A 17262-nucleotide genomic window follows, 5' to 3' on the forward strand; every position below is an offset into this window, starting at 1 on the left:
CGATGACACTCAAATTCATGCATGCCATAATGATTGTGTACTATTTAGGGGTACCTTTTCCAATGTCTAATTTTTGGAGAGGATCGTTACAGGAAGGATTTACAGGGTGCCTTTGCCAATGTCATGCAATGTCCAATTTTTGGAGAGGATCGTCTCAGGAAGGATTTACAAGGTGGCAAAATTCCACAAAAGGTATTGAGGCACTTTCCTATTATATCTCGCATTCAACACATGTTGTGGTGTCAATCCATTGCTAAGTTAATGACATGGCTTGTGAACCATCGTTCAACCGATGGCACGATAAGGATTTTCACCAACTTACCAGCTTGGGCTCACATTGAGAATGGATGGCCAGAGTTCAAAGAAGAGTCCCTACTCTCATTTTGGAGTGAATAGATTCTTATGTCTGCCGTGTAGCTTTTGCACTAACATTTCACATCCAGAGGAGTGAAAAGAGCATTGCCTAAAATGGTAGGCGCCCTAGTTTTCTAAGGAGTAAACCACCACTACAATTTCGGGTGGAGTAACAACATTTTCCCTTAAGCATGCCAGTAGCAATCACAGTATTCTCTCCCCTCTGTCCTCTCTCTCTCATGTTGACTTCGAGGTGCAGACTACTACACTTAGGTGGCAGCAGTGATTGCATGTTCTATTTGCACTCACTCTTGCCGTTACCCTTGTATCATCGAAAGGCTACGTCAATGTGCTTTGGAAAGAGAAAAACAACATTTGTATGGCCTTGTCAAGTGTCGAAATCCACAATAAACTGCGTGGGCTCCCGGTACCCATCTACACAATTTACTTTCCTATAAATCATGGGGTCCTAGTTACCCATATTCATCTCGGCAATAAAGGACATGGGGTCTTGGTACCCATCTATGCAATTTACTTTGCTATTAATCATTGCATATGATCAACAGAACAAATACCTTATCCATCGTTTACTATAAATTCCTTACTCACTTCTTGCTGTAAACTATAATCTCATGCTCCACTACTAGTAGTGAACTTAGGTGCTCTCTGTTTATGGATCCTATCTTCGTGCTGTCTATTACACCTAGGTGTGGTTCTCTTCAAGTTGTGCCCCCCATCCCATGGTGGGTCCTACATACGATTTTGACACTCCAACAAAAAGAGGGCCTAGCAGCATTTATAATATGGCTGTTATAAAAGGATCGCGAAAAGTGTTGGGGCGTAAGCGTGCTGTAAGCAACACTATTTTTTCGACGCTATAAGTGCTGCTATATCCCACAATATAACCATCGCTATATCCCACGATATAAGCATCGATATTTCCTACGTTGTTTTCGCCCGCTGAGAGCGGCACTAATGAAAAATGATATCATTGCTATTTCCATCACTTATAGCGGCGCTAATAAAAAACAACAGCATCACTATTTCTGTCGCTTAGCAGCGCTGATAAAAAAATAAGAGCGCTGCTATTTCCACCGCAGAGTGGCACTGTTCAAGACAGTTCTAATTTGTATAAACAAACATGTCGATGTATAAAAATGCATTTGTGTATCGACATATGAAAATACATTTGAAACATAGTAACTCCCGAAATCTTATTTGTATTGAATCCAGAATGCCATAAAAAGCGAGTTACATCCAAAATGCCATGAAAGGCGAGCTACATCGAGTATGGAGTTACACATGGAGTTACACAACATAAAACACAATAGGCGGGTCTCTAGTCATCCTCCTCCTCATCATCATCCCCCTCCTCATCTCATCATCGCCCTCGTCCTGCTCACCTATGCCTCTTCGTTATCTTCCTATATCACACAAAATTAAGTAATATTAAAAAAAATTAGATAAATTTCTAAAAGCTTATAAAACCAAAGGAATTTAAATTTTTAAAACTTGTTCAAACAAGTAACTTACATCGAGCATAGCTTCATATTTCAAAGGGACACCCTGTTGTGTGGCCAAGATCCCATTGGGTTAAGCAAAGTCGTACTCTTCACACGAGAAGAAAAATGGCCCACCATATTTTCCTGCATTGGGCACACATTAAAAAAGAACAATTTATATAAGTTTTAATTCTTTAGAAACTAAAGTTTTGAATACAAAATGTTAAGGATTCAAATACTTACAAACTAATCACGGAAAGATGGCACTCCACTCGATCCAAGATGAGAAGCCCCTCTTTTATACATGCATACTCGCGCTACTTCTCTTTGTTGCTTGAATAGATTGGGATTTTCCCAGTATGTCTTTTTTGTCTTCTTCCAATATTTATCTGATTTTCCTGGTGGCTTCATGCCACCACGCTTGATGGCCTTAGCAATCAATGATTTCTTATGACTCACATATCCCCACATACGATCGAGCATCTTAAGGTTATTAAATTGTAAGCCGGGTATGGCACATGACACTCTGTCTTCAATACCCTTAGAATGTATTGCGACTTTGCATCATCTTTATTTCTCCAGTTTTAATGCCCCAAATGTTTTCAAACTCAAAATTTATAAGGTGATGCATGCATACTATGACATGCTTCCCCTTGCTATCCTCAATGATGCTCCCATCTATCCTCCTCACATGGTAAGGAAGTGTCGTAGGGTCATAGGCATTTGGACTCACCACCTGCTATGCCTGCATATCTTGTGAGGAGGAATTGGAAGCATATCTATTACTGCCCCCTAAACAACTGCCCAACTACCCTCACTAGAATGTCACGAAGAGGCAGACCTCCTATCTATCGAGGATGTGGTACGAGGTTGTGGACTAGGTGCCATAGAAGAAAGGGGAGGGGGATGGTTGCAAACTCCACTTGTAGGCCCAACACCCTGAAATGGACTAGATTCTCTAATGGGAGTGGATAAGGGTATAGGAGTGCATAACCTAGGAGTAGAACCACCCCACATAGGTGTAGGGTTAACTATGCAAGGAATCGAGGGTGGAACAAAAATGTTCCACACATTCTCTCTCCCATATCGATGCGACAGACTAGCGGCCAACTGTGAGAGTTGCTCCATGTTCGGATCATCAACAATGGACACTGAACAACAAGCCAATGGGCTTCTCAAGTCTGGATCGTCCCTCTACATGTCTACATTACAAAAAGGAGGCTATCATGTTTATAGAATAAGGAGGACTTAAAAAGCAAATCTATTATGTGTATGCCTTATGCATGTATAGAGCTCTATGCATAAGCCATAAGTTCTATGCGTAAGGCTCTAGTCACAAGGCTTATGCATAGAGCTTATGACATGCATAAGACTTATGTTGTTGGACTCAACGCTACCACCAGGACAACACCATGATACTGCTTCTCTTCAGCTATCCCCGTGGCCTGGTTATACTCCGTGTATAGGAGCATCTCTCTACTTTGGCTAACCAGCAACCACTTCTCAATTCGTCACCACCACTGCAACTCTCTCACCAGTTCAAACCTTACGTTCACGCTCATCATGACTTCTACAATAGTACCTTCACCATCCGATTTCAGCCTGTTACATTTAGACATCATGCTAGAGTCGTCATTTGGCTCAGGTACAGGAACTAACAATGTACAAGCAGCCGAATGAACATCACTGTCATCCTCTTCCTCCACTGAGAACCACCATAGAGAATTGTTCTCTCCCTGGTGCTCAGGTTCCAACACTGCCAACTTCACACCATCGAAGCTAATTTGGAAGGCATGTTGGAGCTGTATTTTTGTGTATTTCTGCATTTCATCCTGCCATCCCATCTCCACGCTTCTAGCTTCAACATCAAATGCTTGGTCCCTAGCTAGGCATGTCTCCCCAGCATCGACAATTGCTTCATGAATGAAGGTACCTCTGAAAGCTCTCCATGGTCTACAAGAGTTGTTGTAGCAAGGAGCACAACCTCCTCATCAATATCATTTGGCTCTGGGTCCCATATTGGCAAGCTTAGAGAAACTTTGCATCCTCGATCAAACCCTTGATCAAGAAAACTGGAATCACCAAGCAAATATGGCATCTTATCATGATCCTCCCCTCCAAGTTGACTTTCCCAAGCCACCATTTGCTTACCCACATCTATTAGATGAACCACCAAGTCATTGACATCTTCATAAACTTTGCAATGAATGTCGGTGATAGCTTCGTGCATCTTGGGCACCTCTTTTTTGTCCATAGTGGGATGGTCCACATATAGAACAATCTACTTCATGACCAAACAAGTCATTAATAGTTAACCCATATACACCAGTGGAATATGCAGCAAGATATTCATTAGGAATTTTTTGAGGTCATTTTTGGGCCTTATAAGGAAGTTTGACCGGAATATTCCCTCCAAAAAGGGGCATCGGATAAAATTTTTACAAACAAACTCCAAATTTGTCGGACTTCACATATTTAGATTCTACTCTTCAAAAGCTATCCATTGATATATAACACGATAGGGTTCAAAGAAGGGACAAGATAGATACCTAGAAGATTCTTCTTTGCCTGAGGAAGATTCACGCTACCTTCCCCTCCGATCGGGTAGTGGACCCTCGCCTCGGCTCTGCCTTTATGCTGGGCTCGGATCGGGTAGTGGACCCTCGGCTCTGCCTTTATGCATGATCTACATGGCTCACTGCAGTCTCGATGGGAGGCTGGGCATCACCTTCAGTGCAGCGGATTACAGTACGATATGACATCAGTAGCAGCCATCATCATTGGACCATGCAACGGTGCAGTCAACAGGCTCCGGTGAACCAGTTTGGCACAAAGTGCCGGTGTTCGGAGTGTTTGGCACAAACTACCTACTATTATCCGCTTCTACTTCGGCTCGGTGCAATTATGGTGATCCGTAGTCCGACGGGTTGATAAGTAAGGAATCCAACAATCCCATTTGACTCTCGCCATCTCCGGACTGGTCCACCCCTTCCTTCCGCACGTTCCAGCTCGGTTCCCCGATGGGTCAGGATGCCCAGACCTTCCGGTTATGAGAGACCAGTACTGCCACCAAAGATGGTCCTCCACGTCAGAATTTTGTCTCGTTGAGGTCCACATGGTGTGACGCTGCTATGCAGGGAATAGGAGCACCCATCAACCTTGAAGCATGCCCCCACCCGTCAATGATCCACCCACAGCCATCATTCAGAGACGCCACCTATCCTTCGGATAGGAAACCACTGTGGCTATTCGGTATCAAAAGCACATGGACCACGCTGCCATATTCTTCATCAGGCAAAGGTGTGTGAGCAAGAACCTCGTTGTCGCGAAAGTGTTAAGGGCAAAAGACTTCAACAAAATTTAAAAGGACATACACACAAAAATGATATGAATCACCGGAGAGAGAGAGAGAGAGAGAGAACACCATTGTTGCTGTATTGCTTTATTCATAGATGCTAGAATGCCTGATTACAAAGATGTAAGTGGTAGTATCTCCAAGGTGCACACAAAGGTATGGCTAAGGGTAAGTTCATAGTGGCACACTGACATGATCAGCAATGGCAGTATTTGTACAGAAGTAGAACCTTTTTTAGGATTATTTGTCGTACGCCGTGACCTCATTGTGAGGCCTCAGTTCAGGAACAGTCAAGAATGAGCTACGTAGGTCAGTCTTTGAGCTTTAGAGGTCAGGTAGCCAGTCCTCTTAACCCACTTGGAGAATGTGCTAGTTAGTGCATGTAGAAGTCAGGCCTAGCATAAGGTCAGGCATTAGCAAGCATGTAGAAGTATTTACATATGTCTATGGGCTTATTTGGCCTGTCCAAGGGCTAAGGCCTTGGACAACCTCAGTGGGTCTATACCCAGTTAGCCACCAGCATCTTTTGTGCAGGCCGAGAGCATGTGGGGTATAATACTCCAGTCGACCAGGTCATAATAGGTTGGACAACATCTTAAAGTGCATATTTTCCCATGCGCAATAGTTAATATCATTTAATGATGTTTATTGTGGAAATTTTTTATCCATGCTGAACTGGCCGACAACCCTATGCTCACTGACCAACAGCAAGGAGACGTATAAATACAGGTGCATTAGTCCTCATTCAGTCATTCAGGTATTCTCAACAAAGCATACTCAGTTTGCAGCATCCAAGCACTCTAGGTTAAGAAGGAAGATGCTCTTCACAGCTATCTAGACTTGCATCAGTGGCCAAGGAGAGTCTTTAGTAGAGCCTCGGGATAGCTGCATCCTCACTTGACGTACGGTCTACCTCATCCTTGAGTTGGGCAGCATTCATATCATTTGTACTCAACATTGTATAGCGTTTCTCCAAAGAATAATATAAGCAAATACTCCTGCTTGCAGTGCTTGTTGCAGGGGGGGCCTTTAGTGGGTTTTGGGACCCAATACTATGTTGTCTTCTACATTCTCATTCTCTTTTTTCTCTCTACTCTCTAAAGTTGATGCTAATATCTTCTTAGATGACATTCTTATCTTCTTGGGGATTGTAGAGTAGCATGACTGAGATGTGGCACAGGTTTTGCAACTCTTGCAGGATAATGAGTTGTTTATTAATGCAAAGAAGAGTGAGTTTGGAGTACAAGAAATCCATTACCTGGGATACATCATCAGTTCTTCAGGTATTGGCCTCGACCCTGAAAAGGTACAGGTTTATGTCCTTAGTTGGGATGTTCCCACTACCGCCCAGGACATCCGCTCATTTGTGGGTCTGTCAGGCCTAGAGCACCCACATGGACAAGTTTTTTGATCTTGTAGCACTTCTTATGGACTTGCTCAAATGCATGGATACTCGTCATCAGAAAGTGTCCGCATGGGAAAGGCTCTAGAGGCATTCTAGGAAATGAAGAAAGTTGCCTCTGAGAGTCGTGAGTTTTAAAGTTAAGATAAGGGGATGATCCTTTCAAGGTGACTACTAATGCCAGTAACCTTACCATTAGAGATGTTTTACAGCAAGATGGTAGGCTAGTGGCTTATTATAGCTGCAAATTAAATAACGCCAAGAATAATTATTCGGTGTATGACAAAGAGCTCTTGGCGGTGATGGCCGATCTTAAGCATTGCAAGAACCTCCTTTATGGGAGGGACTTCACAGTTAAGACCGATCACCATGCAGTTAAATGGTTGTTGCAAACCATGCCCTGTGCTGCCCAATGGAGTGACATGCAGTCCAGGTGGAGTCAGTTGTTCCAACAATTTGGGGGAATGATTGAATACGTCCTGGGCAAAAATAACCATGTTGCCGATGCTCTTAGTCAAAAGGGCACTATTCAGACATTGCAAGATTCCACTATGCTTGAAATTCAAGGCAAAGACTTAGACACTATGAAGGCACAATATCTGGATTCGGAAGAGTTTGGGGCTCAACATGATTTGGCTCATAGTTTAGAACTAGGCCACTATATTATACGAGATGGTTGGTTGTTTTTCAAGAATAATATAAGCAAATACTCCTGCTTGCAGTGCTTGTTGCAGGGGGGCCCTTTAGTGGGTTTTGGGACCCAATACTGTGTCGTCTTCTACATTCTCATTCTCTTTTTTCTCTCTACTCTCTAAAGTTGATGCTAATATCTTCTTAGATGACATTCTTATCTTCTTGGGGATTGTAGAGTAGCATGACTGAGATGTGGCACAGGTTTTGCAACTCTTGCAGGATAATGAGTTGTTTATTAATGCAAAGAAGAGTGAGTTTGGAGTACAAGAAATCCATTACCTGGGATACATCATCAGTTCTTCAGGTATTGGCCTCGACCCTGAAAAGGTACAGGTCATTCTCCGTTGGGATGTTCCCACTACCGCCCAGGACATCCGCTCATTTGTGGGTCTTTGTCAGGCCTAGAGCACCCACATGGACAAGTTTTTTGATCTTGTAGCACTTCTTATGGACTTGCTCAAGGGCATGGATACTCGTCATCAGAAAGTGTCCGTATGGGAAAGGCTCTAGAGGCATTCTAGGAAATGAAGAAAGTTGCCTCTGAGAGTCGCGAGTTTTAAAGTTGAGATAAGGGGATGATCCTTTCAAGGTGACTACTAATGCGAGTAACCTTACCATTAGAGATGTTTTACAGCAAGATGGTAGGCCAGTGGCTTATTATAGCTCTAAATTAAATAACGCCAAGAATAATTATTCGGTGTATGACAAAGAGCTCTTGGGGGTGATGGCCGATCTTAAGCATTACAAGAACCTCCTTTATGGGAGGGACTTCACAGTTAAGACCGATCACCATGCAGTTAAATGGTTGTTGCAAACCATGCCCTGTGCTGCCCAATGGAGTGACATGCACTCCAAGTGGAGTCAATTATTCCAACAATTTGGGGGAATGATTGAATACGTCCTGGGCAAAAATAACCATGTTGCCGATGCTCTTAGTCAAAAGGGCACTATTCAGACATTGCAAGATTCCACTATGCTTGAAATTCAAGGCAAAGACTTAGACAGTATGAAGGCACAATATCTGGATTCGGAAGAGTTTGGGGCTCAACATCATTTGGCTCATAGTTTAGAACTAGGCCACTATATTATACGAGATGGTTGGTTGTTTTTCAAGCACCATCTTTGTGTAGTGCCAAGTCCTTCTCCCACGATGCCCATGATTATCTTGTTGGGGGTCATAGAGGTATCAACAGTACCTTGGAGAAGTTAGAGAGGTGATTCTATTGGGGATGCGACGGAATGTCTACCAAAATGTCCAATCATGCCAGATATGTCAAAAAGTGAAAGTTCCTCATACCAAACAGGAAGGGTTGCTTCAGTCTTTGCCTATACCTAAACCCCATACTAAAAAATTTGCTTTATGCATCTTTCTATGCATAGAAATCAAATTTAATAATTAATATCAGTGATATCCATGCATATTCATATGTAAACATGTATATGGAGTAATTAGAATATTTCTTTTAGATGCAAAAATGGTGGGAATTACTGTTTTGGAATAACATAAAAACAAACTTTCTTTTTCACAAAATTCTAGAAACTTTTTCCATAACCTCCTTTATATGGCTGGCTATTTCTCATTTTTATCTTTCTTCACTTAACTTAATTAACCCAATTTAGAATTATAGAACTCTAATCTACACAATTTTCTAAATTCAAGAGGGTAAACAATAAGAAGAGTTTAATTAATCACTTAGTTAATCTTTCTAGGATTAAGAAAGGTTGGAATGTAAAGAAGAGAAGGGGGTGGCCTTTTCATCAAAGGCATAGCATTTGAATTTAATTCAATCATTTGCAAAACATAAAAATCAAGAAAACCATAGATTTTTCATTAAAATTCGTAAACAAAGTAGGAAAATTAGCTTACATGGAGCTTGTAAGCTCTCCTTTGGCTTGAGGGATTGAGGGTTCTACTCTTGTTTGAAGCAATAGTGGCCACCAATTCCATTTGGAGAGGATTAGGCCAAAAACGATTCAACTATTAAAAAATTCAATGTAGATGGCTCAGACAGGAGTAGAGTAACAATGCATAAGCACCATTAAGCTTTTACAAAGGGGGAGGCTTCTATTTATAGTAAAAAGTGAGCCTCTAACCAAACAAACTGATTCTACAATTTTCCAGATCAGTTTGGATAATTTTTGACCATTTTTGGGTCAGTTCAGCTTACTTTTTGGATCTAGATTTGAAACAGGAGAGAGGAGAGAGGAGCGATAAAAATATCTCATTTTATTGATTAAAAATTGGAGATAATGATGATAAAAAGGGGCCTACTTCATGAGGGGATATCCCCACAGTGAGGTGTCAAAATTCAGTTTTTTAATTCTTTTCTTTGGTCAGTCCACTCTTCATCTTATGTGAGCATTTACTCATTTTTGGGAGGTTTTTCTTTTATTCTTCAATTTATCTCCTCCCTACATTTGGATTTATCTCATTAGCCTGTCAAATTTTTGTTTGGACCTTAATCCAAAATTTTCTGAAAAAAGGGGCCCTTAGGCTAAGGTCTTTTGTACACATTATAATTTATTTCTAATGCACCTTAGGAAATTTTTTTGAAACTTCTGTTTTGGGGGAATTTATTTTGATAAGAAGGGATATGTTTTCATCCAAAGATATCTAAGAACTGAATTACCTCTCTCTAGAATATTTTCTCTCTCTAGGCCAAAACAGATAGAAACAAGATCTTTTATTATTCTGAAAAGGAGATTGATTACAGGGGAAGAAACTGGACATCTTGAGGGGCTGGGGGAGGAATCTTACAATAACAAACTTTTCATATCTTTCTAACTTCTATGATATCTAATGATTGCAAGGTGCATTCTAATATTTTATACCCAAAATAGAATGCAAGTTGCATCACCATGTCCATAAGGGGGGCCCAAAAATTGTTTCTTTTTAATCTTTATTTTTTTGAGTTCTTCCATCAAAAAAACTTTCCTTATACATATATAAACCCAAAAAGTGCATTTTGTATATCATTTCTTAGGTATAACTACCTCATGACAATCTTGTCATATCTTCATAACTTCCTCATAATCTTCACTCTTGTCCTATCTTCCTAACTGCTATGCTATCTAATGATTACAAGATGCATTCTAATATTTTATATCCCAAAATAGAAGGGCGTTTTTTGAGGCCACTAAAATAATGACTTTTTCATACTTTTCACATTTTAGTGTATTTTTATTTAAAACTTTTTTCCTAAATATATATATATTGAAAAGTTATTTTTAAATATCATTTTCAAATCCTTATCTCATGTAATGTCATTTAATGCCAGCCCACTCCTTTCATTCTTCTCATCTCTCCTAATCATGACTGAAATCTTTATTTTTGGAATACAAAAAATGGCTTTTTTAGAGAGATATATTCTTAATATATATTTCTCCATGATCATTCCAAATGTTAGAATATTATTATCTAATATATAATTTTCTTTTCCAATCTTCTATTAATCTTATTTTTTTGTCATCTTGAACTAGACATGTCTTTAGATGATATTACGAATGGTGGAAATCGTAAAGTAGACAATCACATTCGTATAGATGAAGATTATGCACTAGCAAAACGTCCATATGTTAGACAATCATTACCTAATTCAACCATGTCCACACTAAGAAATAAGGGGAAGAAGAATGTTGATCTTTGGGTGGATGGGAATCTCTTCCCCTATTATCCTTTGACCTTCTATAGTCCACCATTTTGTGATTTCACTAGTTTTGTTTGATATGTAGGTGATGGAAAAAATGGGCTCTTAGGATATTGTAAAAGACGTTCTGTTAGTGGTGGTCTTCATAACCAATACTTATACTCAATTAATTCATGTCTTCAATCAAGTATTGAAGATTTGAAAAAACATTCACATGACCTAGACATGAAAAATAAGGAACAAGAAACACTCATAAATAATCAAAGAGATAAATTGTCTAGGTTACAAAGAAAAATAAGGAGGTTGAAGCACACACCAATTAGTGCACGTGAGCGTAAACGAAACATTTCTAATATTCAAAATCTTTTGGTGCAAGGCGGCGCAAGGAAACGGAGGGTCATGGCAACAAGGTATGTTTCCATGGAATTTTCTTTTTGTATTTTTTATGTATGTGTTAATTTAAAGGTTTTTCCTGATAGATTTAATGGTGGTTTCGTTATCTCTCAGGAATTTATTAGCTGATGCATCTCGTGTGGGAGATACTATGCACGTTTTTAAAGCCTGCATGAAAAACAAAGGGAGAACATCAATCATCCGTGATCCAAATTATAAGAGAGTCATTGCGGTGGTTACAAAGGACATTATGCAAGACATCAAGGGGCTTATTAGTGTAAGGGATGTACAAGATGCATTTGATGAAGCTGACATCGGCATAAGGGTTACGAAGGAATTTATGGAGTCATCAAAGGAGCTCTTCGTACCCAAGAGATTCGAGGGAACTTTCTTCCTCCTTCCTACAAAGTATCATTAGAAAATAAGGCAAGCAATGTAGATGTTAAATCAATCCTTGGCCAGTATATTCATGTAGAAGGAACAATGGTTTTAGATCCTAAGTCCAAGGATAGGCTTGAAGTACAGTACAACACATACAACAACCTCTTTGTGGACCTAAATAACCTTCAACGACATATGATCTGATTCTATAAGGTTTCACATCAAGGTTGGGTTTGAGCATTTATCGTTTAACTTGTAAATTTACCTTATCGAGGACATGAATTACATGTGTTGTTTGGCTTGGTTTATGTGATATGTAGAATCAGAGGGAGTCCAATCGCTTATACTGAAGTTGGATGAGGCTCAACTAGTAAAAGGGTAAAGATTGGAGCGAATGGGAATCACATATATGAATGAAGCAATGGCATATGCAAAGGACAAGGATAAAATCCCTTCTTTCTTTAGTGTAAAATCTGAGAAGAATAATTGGTGGCTTGGAGCCTTTGAGGTTCCAAAGGAGAACACTGAGGTGTTCAATTAGATGCTTCAATGATGCCCTCAAATTCTAGAAGTCATCAAACAACAAATGAATGGGGAGGAGCAGTGGATGTTGTGGGCTCCTTTCGTGTGGATTGGCATCTAGGTGGTGATTTGAAGACCATAAAATGCATGTGTAACTGTGACAATAGTGCACAATGCCTCCTTCCGTGTTCATTGTGTATGAAGCGGTCAATTCTCAAGCCAAAGAGCGAAGATGAGCTCCGATGGGGTGGAGGAGATCTTGTCTTCTAATTAAGATGCAACACCCAATAGGGATACAAAGGATCTAAATTAGGCACCAATTATTCCTTTCCCAATGAAAAGTATGCACTTTTGCACATTGCATGCCATTCTCCCCAACAGAATGGAGTTGCAGAGGGAAAGAATTGTACAATTTTGAATGCAATCGGATGCATGCTTATTCATTCTAGATTATCTCGCTCTTTTTGGTTAGAAGTAGTATTGACAGCCATTTTTTTCAAAATCATCTTCCAACTACTGCACCTTCTAGGAAGATTCCAATGATAGCTTGGATAGGCCAAACTCCTTCTGTTGCACATTTCAAAGTCTTTGGGTGTATTGCTTATATTCATGTCCCAAAAGAGACACGACACAAGCTAGAACCTTCAGGTTTGAAGGTTATTTTTATTGGTCATTCTTACAACTCAAAGGGTTACAAGTTTTACGATCCAAGTTCTCAACAAAAGGCAATTGTTAGTCGAGATGCTATATTCAATGAGCAATTGATGTGAGGTTCGTGGTCCACAGATGATGCTGATGATACAAAAGTATTACTCACTTCTTTTCCTTTTCTACTTTTGGATAATAATTTGCAAGATTACAACACTCTTTGATGGATATTGGAGACAAGTCTATTGATGTTCATCCTACGGTTTCAAAGGAGACTGCTATAGATCTTGATATCTATGTTGATCTTCCTATTGAACTTGAGCACGGTGCAAATCATGTATATGATGATGATCTTGAAACCTTTGATCATGTATTGGCTGTTTGTAAAGATCCTTCAACTTATGCAGAAGCTATGTCCTCTCCATAAAAGAAACAATGGAAGGAAGCCATGGAAGTTGAATATGAGTCTTTGATCTCGAAAGGTACATGGGTTCTTATCAATCTACCTTCAGATCATACTCCTATCAAATGTAAGTGGGTTTACAAGACTAAAACAAAGGCAGATGGATCCTTTAATAAATTCAAAGCTTGTTTAATTGCAGAGGAATACTCACAAATTTCAAGGATTGACTATCATGACACTTTTTCACCCGTAGTTCGTAGTACAAGCATTCGAGTACTACTAGCTTTTGCAACTCAGTTTGATTTGGAAATACATCAAATGGATGTTAAGATGGCTTTTCTTAATGGAGACTTACAGGAGGAAATATATATGGAGCAACCTAAAGGATTTACGATTCTCAAAAAGGAACATCTTGTATGCCAACACCACCGTGCTTTGTATGGACTAAAACAAGCTTCACGATCATGGTACATTCAGATTGATCAATTTCTCACATCTCAGGGGTTTGTTTCTTGCTTCTCTGATCCAAATCTTTATATCAAGCGCAATGTGGATAACCATTTTGTGATATTGGCCCTTTATGTTCATGACACTATACTTGTGTCTAATAATCTATCTTTCATGCAACAAGTAAAAAAGGTTTTATCCTCAGCCTTTGATATGGTGGATCTTGGCGACATCCATTCATGCCTTGGTATTTAAGTTCAAAGGTATCATCACAATGGTATTTTGCTTCTTCGTCAAACAAAGTTTATCCAAGATATTGTTCAAAAGTTTGGATTGGCTCTACTGCACATTCGGCAAACACTCGTTGTCTTGCAAGCTCTACTAAGAGTACTTCTGAAAATAATGAGGCTGAATCATTAGCTTTAAATCAACCCTATGCTAATCTTGTTGGTTGTCTTCAATTTGTGGGCATGAGCACTCGTCTTGATATTCTGTTTGTAGCAAATCTCTTTTGACAATACTTGTCCTCTCCATCTACAAGACATTGGTCTCAAGCTAAACGTGTTTTGAAGTACTTGAAGGGCAGTGCAGATTTCAAACTTGTATATCGCCGTCAAGAAGACATATCTTCATCATTAATCTTTTGGGTTATTCAGATGCTGATTGGGCAAGCTCTAACTTGTCCATGCGATCCACCAATGCTCATGAATTGGTTTGGCTTCCACAATTGCTTGCTGATATTGGTCATTCTTGTGAGATCCCACTGCTCCCTCTGCGCACCGGATTCTCGGATGGTAGCAGCGGAAGCAGCTCCCTCTTTCGCAGGCTCGCTTTCGAATGTCCGGGCACGAGACTAAGCTGATGGTCATTCAAAAAACCGAAACCGGGAAAATTTTCCATGCCCGGAAAGCGGGGACGATTCCATCAATTTGAATTTCTTAACGAATTTTTCTAACAAAGTCAAGGCTGATCTAACCTTTATCTGAATAAACCAAATAGAAGGGAAACTATAACAGACTTCACTTGAAGGAATCAACGCTTTTTTCCTAATTGAATTAGGCACAGCCATCGATCTATTCATTTGAGAGGTCTTCAGGCTTTTAATTAACTAGTCGAGTTCTAAGCATAATCCTATTAATCAATTTTATTATTAAAACTCTACTGATTCCAGCCTAACCCCATCCGGCCCATGGGTTAGCCACCGCCCAACCACTGGAACTTTTGATAGAGAACCCAATTGGATAGAGGCCTGTTGTGAAGATATGAAACAAGGAGGCTATGGAGGAGCAGAGCCCCAAGGGCTTCACCACTGAGCTTGGCATACCATATCAGATGGGATCAATCATCTTTTGTCTGGCAAGATGAGAGGTGGGACCAGATTTGTGGGTTGTTAATAGTGAAGAGTTATACTAGTGTTGTTTTTGTTCGGATCTGAACTATACCTGTGGCATATGTAAAAGGTGGACTGTTGTATATGTGGCTCGATAGTTTACTAATATAATAAGAAGAGAACACATTTTTATTAGATACTAATTCTCATTTGATGTGGGTTGCTGGCAAAAGCGTAATAAGGTGGAGACTATGCCCTTATCGGGACAAGATCGATGGAGACCATAGGAACTCATCAAATACAGGGGAATGGTCAATGCGAGAAATGTGGACTATGTCGTACTCCGGCTGGCTATGGGCACCTCGTGTGGACCACTCGTCTCATAGAGGGTCGTGGTTGGAGTGTGCCGAGTCGTGACAAAGTGATCGGATGAAGGGCGTGGACGTGCGAACCTCGTCGTCGTATTCGCAGACATGGTTATAAAAGCAGTCGATGTAATGGTCCGTCTACACTCTGAGTGGATTTGAGTTATAGCCATGGATACGTCTCTCACGCACAAGCGCTTGCTCGCGTTCGTTTTAATCTGCGGCTTGGCTTGCGAGGTGGCTTTGGCGAAGGGGCAGTATGGATCGAACAAAGAGGATCCGCACAAGGGTTATAAGGACACAGACAGCTCGCCCCAGGGGGACAAGCAGTCTCCCAAAAAGGCAGCACCGTACAAGAAGCCAAGCGTAGTTGCCCTTGCGGTGGAAGGAGTAGTGTCGTGCCAAGATTGCAAATATGTGGGAACCAGATCGCTCGCGTACGCAAAGCCCCTAGCTGGTAAGTAATTAATATCTTAATAATGCAAGTGTGCTTGCTTGCTTCAAAGTCTAAACCAGAAAGACGAGGCCTGTATATCTTTCACAACATGATGATACCCTCCGCAGGAGCCAAGGTGAAGCTCGCATGCCAAGCCGGCCTCCGCTACCAGAAGTTCTTCTACTCCACAGCTCTCACCGACTCTCATGGCTACTTCTTGCTGCGCGTCCCCCGCTTCGACTTCAAGCAGTTCCTGCCTCTGATCAAGAACTGCAAGGTCTACTTGGTCTCCTCCCCAGACAAGAAGTGCAGCACTTGCACCAACATCAACTATGGCAAATCCGGAGCCCCTCTCCGCCTGGAAAAGTCATACCCCGATGATCTCTTCCACACATACCCCGATAAGCTCCTCTACTCTGTGGGACCTTTTGCCTTCGCTCCTGCCCGCCCATGCAAGACACCTCCTCCTGTGTACCCCCCACCTTCCCCACCCGCTTACAAGTCCCCTTCTCCTCCTCCTCCTCCTGTGTACTCCTCTCCCCCGGTGTACCCCCCACCTTCACCACCCGCTTACAAGTCCCCTTCTCCTGTGACGTACCCCCCACCTCCCTCACCCTCCCCTCCTCCCCCGGTTTACAAATCTCCTTCCCCAGTGTACAAGTCCCCTCCCGTCTACCCCCCGCCACCTTCCTCGCCCGCTTACAAGTCCCCTTCACCGCCCCCCCACCACTACTAGAGGTCCATAAATTCATAGTCCACGCGCCTAAAATGGTAGGCGCCCTAGTTTTCTAAGGAATAAACAAACCACCACTACAATTTCGGGTGGAGTAACAACATTTCCCCTTAAGCATGCCAGCAGCAACCACAGTATTCTCTCCCCTCTGCCCTCTCTCTCTCATGTTGACTTCGAGGCGCAGACTACTACACTTGGGTGGCAGCAGTGATTGCATGTTCTATTTGCACTCACTCTTGCCGTTACCTTGTATCACCGAAAGGCTACTACGTCAATGTGCTTTGGAAAGAGAAAAACAACATTTGTATGGCCTTGTCAAGTGTCGAAATCCACAATAAACTACCCATCTACACAATTTACTTTCCTATAAATCATGGGGTCCTAGTTACCCATACCCATCTCGGCAATAAAGGACATGGGGTCTTGGTACCCATCTACTCAATTTACGTTGCTATTAATCATTGCATATGATCAAGAGAACAAATACCTTATCCATCGTTTACTACAAACTCCTTACTCACTTCTTGCTGTAAACTATAATCTCATGCTCCACTACTAGTAGTGAACTTAGGCGCTCTCTGTTACGGATCCTATCTTCATGCTCTCTATTACACCTAGGTGTGGTTCTCTTCAAGCTGTGCCCCCCATCCC

General features: G+C 41.2%; 1 protein-coding gene across 2 annotated transcripts; it reads left to right on the top strand.

Moving 5' to 3' along the window:
* Positions 1 to 15599: 15599 nt before the first annotated feature.
* On the top strand, positions 15600 to 16948 carry LOC147627823 (uncharacterized). Of its 2 annotated transcripts, XM_086815146.1 has the most exons (3): positions 15600 to 15899; positions 16007 to 16360; positions 16436 to 16948. In XM_086815146.1, the coding sequence occupies exons 1-3, from the start codon at positions 15614 to 15616 to the stop codon at positions 16612 to 16614; spliced, it is 819 nt and encodes a 272-aa protein (XP_086671272.1). In that variant the 5' UTR covers positions 15600 to 15613; the 3' UTR covers positions 16615 to 16948. The 2 variants fall into 2 exon arrangements, with proteins under 2 accessions (XP_086671272.1, XP_086671271.1); XM_086815145.1 differs by having other exon boundaries at positions 16007 to 16948.
* Positions 16949 to 17262: the final 314 nt, after the last annotated feature.

Source organism: Cibotium barometz, chromosome 20 (genome assembly GCF_041138505.1).
Source record: "Cibotium barometz isolate CiBa-2024 chromosome 20, ASM4113850v1, whole genome shotgun sequence".
Classification (NCBI taxonomy): domain Eukaryota; kingdom Viridiplantae; phylum Streptophyta; class Polypodiopsida; order Cyatheales; family Cibotiaceae; genus Cibotium; species Cibotium barometz.